Genomic DNA, 8,485 nt, shown 5'->3' on the forward strand with positions numbered 1-8,485 from the left:
CCTTCTGTTCCAGTTCCCCTCACCTCATCGCTTTCTATTTCTCTACCTGTCTGTCTCTAGCTGAACCCCTACCCCTTCACCTAGCTCTCCCACCTTGTAGCCCCCCAACTCCATGTCTGACCCCCACCCCCTTTCTCTGCCCATAGGATGGAACTGCAAGACCCAAAGATGAATGGAGATCTACCTGCGGGTGCTGTGGGGTGAGTCAGGGCCTGAGGGGTCTGGGTCAGGGGTCAGGATTGCCTCTCATCAGCCCCAATTTCTCTGCCCTCTCCAGCTACAGGCAGGAACGCGAGGGCTTCCTGCCTAGCCATAATCCTGCTCCTGGGAGGAAGCCAACGGAGTTCATGGATGTGAGTGACCCTACAGGATCTGTTCCAGCTGCACTCTGCCCAGTTCATCTCCTCCCCTACTCTTCCCTCTTCCCAGCTACTCCCCTCCCCAGCTGTTTTCCTTTGGTAGCTGCTCCACCCTCTCTGGTTTCTGTCCACTTATAGATGCTCCCCTCCAAAATATCTCCTAGTTTTCCCCTTCCTGGTTCTCCTTTTCCCAGCTCCTTCCCATCTTCAATTCCTTTTATTTCCTAACTTCTTGGTTTCTCCTCTGGCCCTTCCTGAGCTTCTTCATGTCCCAGTCACTTCCTCCTTAGTCTTTCTGGGTCCTAGAGCTGGTCTCCTTACTTGACCCCCCTACCCATGTGTTCCTGGGCCTTGCCCCTTACCCACAGTTCGAGGGGAAGACATCATTTGGAATGTCAGTGTTCAACCTCAGCAACGCCATCATGGGCAGCGGCATCCTGGGGCTGGCCTATGCCATGGCCCACACAGGGGTCATCTTCTTCTTGTGAGTTCTAAGCAACCTGGGGGGCAGGGCTGTTTTGGGGCAGGCGGGAGGCCTTGGGGCCAAGTCTGAGTTGTGCCATCTGCCACAGGGCCCTGCTGCTGTGCATTGCTCTTCTGTCTTCATACTCCATCCATCTCCTGCTGACCTGTGCTGGTGTTGTAGGTGAGCCCCAGAGCTCAATCCAGACCCCTGACCCACTCCCCTGACTGAGACACCAGATTTCAAACCAACCCCCCGACTCTGGACATACCACCCTGACCCCAAACCCCACTTAAATCCCTGGACTCCAGACCCCAGACTGACCCTGGCCCTCAGACCTCATTTGGACTCCCAGATCCCCAATTCCCAATCCCCAGCCCTCAGTCTGGCCATAAACCCCATTGTTCAGACCCTCCTCATCCCTAGACCAATACATTCCTCCTCTAACTCCTCCCTTCAGTCTCTAGTCCCCACAACCATGGAAGCCAGCTAGCTGTAGAACCCTGAGACCAGGGTTCAGAGACCCAGTCCTCAGACCCCAGCTTCCAAGCTTCCATTGCCCCAGATCTCAGACTTTACTTCCACCATGGACTCAGACCATGTGTATGTGATCTCAGACTATGTATATAGTTATTTGCTCCCATGATCCCCACTACCCAACTCCAGCCCACCTCCTACCTTCTCCTTGGCCACAGTTCCTGACCACAGATCCCACCTCCCAGATCCTACCCCAAGCCCAATTGTAACTAACTCTCATCCCCAGTCCCCATCAATCAGACTCAATTACTCTAAACCCCAATTCCCCAACTCCCAGACTTTTTGGCTCCTAACCTCTCCCCTGGCTTCCTGGACCACAACCTGTGCCTTCCTGCCCTCCCCCCGCCCCCAGGCATCCGAGCTTATGAGCAGCTGGGACAGAGGGCACTGGGGCCTGTGGGGAAGGTGGTGGTGGCCATGGTCATCTGTCTGCACAATGTTGGGGGTAAGGACTCTGGGAAGTGGAGGGATCAGCGAGAGGGAAGAGGGTGGGGTGAGGTGGGCTTCCCCAGGCTGGGCTGGGGAAAATGGGGTAAGGGGATGAGGGAAATCCTTTTGTTTACAACTCTCCTCACCTGTACCAGCCATGTCCAGTTACCTGTTCATCATCAAATCCGAACTCCCCCTGGTTATTGGCACCTTCCTGAACATGGAACCTGAGAGGTGAGTAAGCAACACCCCTTGGCTCTGGTCAGACTGTGATTCCTGAGTATTGTGATGCCAGCAGTATGTGTGACTGTTGCTCTGACTATAGGAGTCTAATAGACCATGTTGATTTCTGTGACTGCTCTGGTTGATTCCATCTGGTGGCTGAATCTGTATGTCCAGTGTACTCCCATGCTGATCATGCAACTACTCTCAGCAGATCTAAACTCTGTGGATTTTGCTTCTGTTACTGTTGTAGTGGCAGGTTCTCTGGTCAGCTGTCTGATAGCCAACTATAGCTGTGTCCTGTATACTGTAATTCCAACCATGTGTATTTGACATTTGTTTACTCTGACTTTCCATGTTCAACAGATTCTGTTTGATTCTGGGTCCATCAGGCTGGCTGAATCTGTCTCGCTATATGTGTGGTCACTGACTCCAACAGTGTGTATGTATGTGTGACGTATACTGTGGTGCCAACTATGTATATGTGATTTGCTCCAAATGTATGTGCCAGTAGACTCCATCTCTGTTTAATTTAGTGACCATTGTTCTGGCAAATTCTCTCTGGCTTTGTGTAAGTGATCCTCACCTATAACTCTGTACATGTCCTCTGTATTGTTCCAACCATGTATGCTTGATCATTGTTCTGATTATGCATTCAAATGACTGCATTGTAAAAATTCTGGATCCATATGCTGGCTGAATCTGTTCAGTTGTTTGGATATGATGGTTGATTCTGTGTATCTTTTTAGATTTTTGGCTTGATTCTGAAACCATCCAGGTAGCTGGCAGTCTATGTACCTAGGTGTGTCTAATTATTATAATCAGCTCCCACTGTATATATGGCCAATGATGCTTTGTTGGTTTATGTCGGTGTAACTGTGTGTATGTATGAGATGTAACATAGTAGGCACGCAATAAAATTCTTTTGAGCAAATGAGCAGTTGTTCAACTGATTCTGTATTAACTGTCTTACCTGAGCACCTCCCTCCATTATCTATACAGATCCCAGTCTTTCTTTGAGTGTGGTTCCAATAGTGTGGCCAGCTGGCTGATTCATGTGGTCTATATTTCTGTCTTTGGTCACGTGGCCAAATCAACCCAGCTACTTTCAGGTGTTCAACAAACCTTGAGCTGTTCAAACAACCACATGTGTGTTTCTGACTTTTGTCTGACTCTGCATCATTGTCTGCCAGTCAGCCAGATCATCAGACTGTTGTTCTACCTGTCAGACACCAGGGTCATGGCTCACTCTGTGTCTGAAACTTTGTGTTGGACTATATGAGTCTGACTGACTTGGGGTGTTGTTTACCCATCTGGTTGTGTATTCACTTGTGAGTCTGACAGCACAGTTTTGTCTAGCTGTGCATGTGTTCTCAGATGTATCCCTCTGACAGTGTCTGGCAGATAGTCTTATAATTAGTCTGGCTGTTTCTATCAATCTTGTTGTGCCATCATTGTAACCACGTGAATGACTTCTTATAGCTGAGGTGTTGGCTCATCTCCTGATTACGGGCAGAAATCTGTCTGTCTGGCCATCTTCTATGTCTGCCTGACAATTTTTTTTGGCCAGCAACTAGTCACTGTGTTTGCCTGTCTGTTTAGGGGCTGGTTCTTGAATGGAAACCTTCTCATCATCATGGTTAGTGTGTTAATCATCCTGCCACTGGCCCTCATGAGACACTTGGGTAAGAGGCTTCCTGTGTTGGTCATTGGATAGTGGGGTGAGAGAAGGGTAGCTAGATTGAGAGAATCCCATTTTCAAGGGCTATTGAACACTAGGGGAGAGCTTTTTTGGTGTGGGTTTTAACAGATGAATAGGAGTTTGCTCTGGAGGGGAGGCTGGTCCAAGCAGAAGTAAAAGCTTATGCAAAGGTGTGGCATAATTGGGGTAAGGGAGTCTTGAAAACCAGACTAGGGGTTTAATATATGCTGTAGGGCAAGCATGTCAAACTTGTAGCGGGCAGGCCACATGAATAAGGCATGCGGCCCACTGACCATGAGTTTGACATGCTTGCTGTAGGGGGTCCCTGTATTTCTGAATTTCTGTGTTATTGCTCCTTGCAGGCTACCTTGGATATACCAGTGGTCTTTCTCTCACCTGCATGCTGTTTTTCCTCATTTCAGTGAGTCTGAGAGAAGGACTTGAAGAAGTGGAGAGAGTTTGGGGCATTGGGACACAGCCTTCCCTGTAACCTCATTTCCCCATCCTTTCTTCCTCAGGTCATCTATAAGAAGTTCCATATTAGCTGTGATGTGGGCCACAATAAGACAGCAACAGAGAGTAAGAGCCCCTCAGTCCTTCCTAGCCAGGGACTCAACAGAAGCTGTGAGGCCCAGATGTTCACAGTGGACTCACAGGTGGGTATGCAGGCCAATAGGGCTTGCACCACACTCAGGCCCTCTGGAGTATTGGACATTGGGGACTTTCAAGTATCTGATATGAAGAGCAGTGGTGGGGCCAGGAGTATGGAGAATAGGGGATGGAACCCTATAGGTGTTAATCTGTTGTACTTGGCCATTCCCCTAGATGTTCTACACAGTGCCCATTATGGCTTTTGCCTTTGTCTGCCACCCTGAGGTGCTGCCCATTTACACGGAGCTCTGCCGGTGACTGGACAGGCAAGTGGGCATGTTTGATGAACCAACAGGTGGGGCAATAGTTATGATGTCTGACAATCCCTACAGCAGTTCTGGGACTGTAACTTGATTGTTGATTGTAGATTATGCAAAGGGAGGGGTTTGAAGTGGACAGGAGGTCTCAGGAGACACAGGGAAGTGACTGTTTACTGATTGGGGCCCAAGCATTTTACTCTTTTAACATCCAATACAGGTGTTAATGGACAGAGTGGGGCAGCAGAGATGATCAGATGGAGGGGTGGCATGCATGGATGGGGACAGGGATATGACAGGACAAAAGGGGCTCAGGGATGATATGATAGGAGATGTGTGGATAATTAGGTAGGGATGGTCAGATAGAAGGGAGGGGCAGGGACAGTCAAGTGGAAGGGAGAGGCAGAGATGGTCAGACAGAGGATATGGGCAAAGATGGTCCTATGGGATGAGATATGGATGGACAGAGAGGGGAGGCTTGGCTTGTTACACAAGGGAGGTAGAGATGGGAATCCAAGAGTGTACCAGCTGAATGTCAGCTCTGGGGGAAGGGGACTCTGGAGTGTGGAGGCTGGTTTTGAGGGGTCTGGACCAAGTCCAGGGATATGGGCATTACAATTCTATGACCTCTGTACCTTAGGCCCTCCAAGCACAGAATGCAAGCTGTAGCCAATGTGTCCATCGGTGCCATGTTCTGCATGTATGCACTTACAGCCACCTTTGGATACCTTACCTTCTACAGTGAGTGGAGCTGGAGCCAGGGTTGGGTGGCAGCTGGGGTGGGGACTGGGAAGACTGTTGGGGCAGGAGCCTGAGCACTTTTCCTCTATGCCTCCGGACTCATCAGTTTCCAAATGGACAGTATGCATCACAAATGTAGATTTTGTTACTCTGTGTGTATGTGTGTGTGTGGGGGGAGGGGGGACACTGGTTCTGGTTCTCCTGCCACATCCAGCATCCCTTGTCCCATGTCCTATGGCCCAGGCAGCGTGGAGGCGGAGATGCTACATATGTACAGCCAAAAGGACCTGCTCATCCTCTGTGTGCGCCTGGCAGTGCTGCTTGCAGTCACTCTCACTGTGCCAGTTGTGTTATTCCCTGTGCGTGGGGACCAAGGGGGGACATGGAACAGAGGGACATGGGTAGAGGGTACAGGCATAGATGTTTGGATGGATGTTGGAGATAGGAGTGGATGAAGGGATGGATGGAGGAGGCAGGGATGGACAGACAGGGAAGGTAGAGTTGTCAGATGGACAGAAGAAGGCAAAAATAGATGGTAGGATAGAGACAGCCTGGAGGACAGGGGTGTGGGGAAGCATGAGACTTGATTGGAATGTCTGTAAGGAGGATCCTCCAAAAGACCAGGGTCCTCTGGGGGGGCCTTGCCAAAGGCAGCAGCCCCTACCTTGACTTTTCCAAACAAGTCTGATCCCTGGGTGTTTTGCTATCAAGGCTTTTTTGGCTCCTTATGCCAACTAGTTCCTTAGCCTCTCTTTCACAGAAAAGTGTGTCAGAGTAATCATTCATCCATCGTTCAGAGTCTGCCGGTCAGCCCCGGCACAGGGGTAGCAGTTGAAGGAAGGAGGCACAGATGTCTGTCTAGACCAGTGATGGCGAACCTATGACACGCGTGTCAGAGGTGACACGCAAACTCATTTTTTTGGTTGATTTTTCTTTGTTAAATGGCATTTAAATATATAAAATAAATATCAAAAATATAAGTCTTTGTTTTACTATGGTTGCAAATACCAAAAAAATTCTATATGTGACCCGGCACCAGAGTTAAGTTAGGGTTTTTCAAAATGTTGACACACTGAGCTCAAAAGGTTCGCCATCACTGGTGTAGACAGAAGAGGGAGGCAAAAAGGGTCAGAAAGAGGGTAGTGGCATAGATGGACAGTCAGAATGAAGAAACAGGCTAGGCACAAAAAGGGTGGAGGCAAAAGCAGTAAGGTATAAGAGGGACAAACTCTCAGATGAGGAGGTGAAATGACTTGAAAGAGGGGAGAGATAGTCAGATGGAAAGAGGCAGGGATCTCAGACAGGATGGAAGGACAAATGGGTAGTCAGACAGGGGAGGAGAGATAGAGGAGGAGGTAAAGATTTCAGACAGTGGGTAGAGGCATAGATGGATGATCCAACAGAGAAAAAGTAATAGACAGTGGGTAGAGGCATAGATGGATGGTCAGATAAAGTGGAGACAGTCAGATGGAAGGGAAATCAGGGATCTCAGACAGAGGGTGGAGGCAAAGACAGATGACCACAAGGAAGGGGAGGCAGCATTTGGGCGCTGACTTGTGTCCCACCCTACTCTGGCTACAGATCCGCCGGGCCCTACAGCAGCTGCTCTTCCCAAGCAAAGCCTTCAGCTGGCCATGGCATGTGGCCATAGCCGTGATTCTGCTCATCTTGGTTAATGTCCTTGTCATCTACGTACCGACCATCCGGGATATCTTTGGGGTTATCGGTCAGTACCCAAACCCCAGTCCCCATCTAATATGGGCCTTGTACCCCAAACTTACATAGACTCCTATTCCTCTTGCTTGTACTTCAGGGTCCACCTCAGCCCCCAGCCTCATCTTCATCCTTCCCAGTGTCTTCTACCTCCGTATTGTACCCTCTGAGGTGGAGCCCCTCTCCTCTTTGCCCAAGATCCAGGTGAGCTTTCCAGGGGAGGACTGGGGAAAGGTGGTTGCTCTGAGGATGGAGCACTCCAAGATGACTAGAGATAGAAGGAACTTTTTCAAGAGGGACCTGGGCAAAGATGGTTCATCCAGAGAAAAAGGTGGTTAGTCTGAAAGAGTGAAGGAGATTGTCTTAGGAAGGGGCTGAGCAAACAGAGCACCAGCAGGGTCTGGGAAGACAGAGGGGACACTCAATAAGAGGTTGGCATAGAGGGAGTGTTCTCCAGATGGAAGGCGCACTATTAGAAGAGAGTCAGGAGAACCTTCAAGGAGGATGGAGGAGAGTACTCCCTAAAGGGTTCTAGGAAGATGGAAGGAAGATTAAAGGAATGGTCTGGATTTAAGGAAAGAGGAGCACAAAGGAGAGTCAGAAATGAATGAGGACTCTCTGGAGGGCCTTGAAGAACATTCTCAGGAGGAGCTCTGCTGTGGTGACCCATCCAGTCTCATATTCTCTTCCTCTTGTCCATAGGCTCTGTGTTTTGGTGTCTTGGGGGTGCTCTTCATGGTGATCAGTCTAGGCTTCATGTTTTTCAACTGGGCCACAGGCCGGAGCCATGTGTCTGGACACTGATCGTGCCCTGGTCCAACCAGACTCCTGTGCGCATGCATCTCTGTGTATAGAGGAAGATGAGGCCACTCTTCCAGGTCCCTCCTGCCTGGTGTGTGAAGGTGGCTGATTCCCATTAACATGGCTGTCGGAAGTAGGTGGCCACAGAGACTGCAGAGTGGTCCACTGTCCTCCCCAGGGATGCTGAGCTTGGATCACGGTCCTCATCTCAACTCCACAGGAGCAGGAGGAGGCCAGGTCCTCAGAGAGCCCTGCCCAGCCCAGTCCTTTTTGCCTCCTCCTGGTAGAATCTGTCAGGATTACCCTCAAGTTAAAGGGGGAAAATAAAGATGTTAGTTTCAACGCTTGCCTCAGCCTTCTGATCTCTTTCTAAAACTTCTTGGTGGAACTTGCTTAGGTTCAAACAGGGGTAAACTGAGGCCCTGAGAAGTAGTATGGAGCTGACTCTCATGTGTTCACTCACTTCTCCACTCCTTCAGTAACTTGCTCCCCAACTCATTATTTCATTCACTTGCTCATTTCAGAAACATCTATTGAGAGTCTACGAGGTGCCAGGCAGTGTTCTAGGTGCAGGGGATACAGCAGTGAATCAAGCAGACAGTTATCCCTG

At 49.7% G+C, this 8,485-nt stretch overlaps 1 protein-coding gene across 1 annotated transcript; it reads left to right on the forward strand.

Moving 5' to 3' along the window:
* Nucleotides 1-147: 147 nt before the first annotated feature.
* On the forward strand, nucleotides 148-8,222 carry SLC38A5 (solute carrier family 38 member 5; the record flags this gene model as incomplete). The annotated part of the gene is made up of 15 exons (XM_081115138.1): nucleotides 148-200; nucleotides 278-353; nucleotides 728-843; nucleotides 932-1,005; nucleotides 1,712-1,804; nucleotides 1,944-2,022; nucleotides 3,613-3,695; nucleotides 4,075-4,133; nucleotides 4,231-4,368; nucleotides 4,538-4,617; nucleotides 5,261-5,361; nucleotides 5,605-5,720; nucleotides 6,943-7,087; nucleotides 7,175-7,278; nucleotides 7,777-8,222. The coding sequence occupies 15 exons, from the start codon at nucleotides 148-150 to the stop codon at nucleotides 7,876-7,878; spliced, it is 1,419 nt and encodes a 472-aa protein (XP_080971264.1). The 3' UTR covers nucleotides 7,879-8,222.
* Nucleotides 8,223-8,485: the final 263 nt, after the last annotated feature.

The sequence above is a fragment of the Myotis nattereri genome (genome assembly GCF_964212035.1).
Source record: "Myotis nattereri genome assembly, chromosome: X".
In the NCBI taxonomy this organism is placed as follows: domain Eukaryota; kingdom Metazoa; phylum Chordata; class Mammalia; order Chiroptera; family Vespertilionidae; genus Myotis; species Myotis nattereri.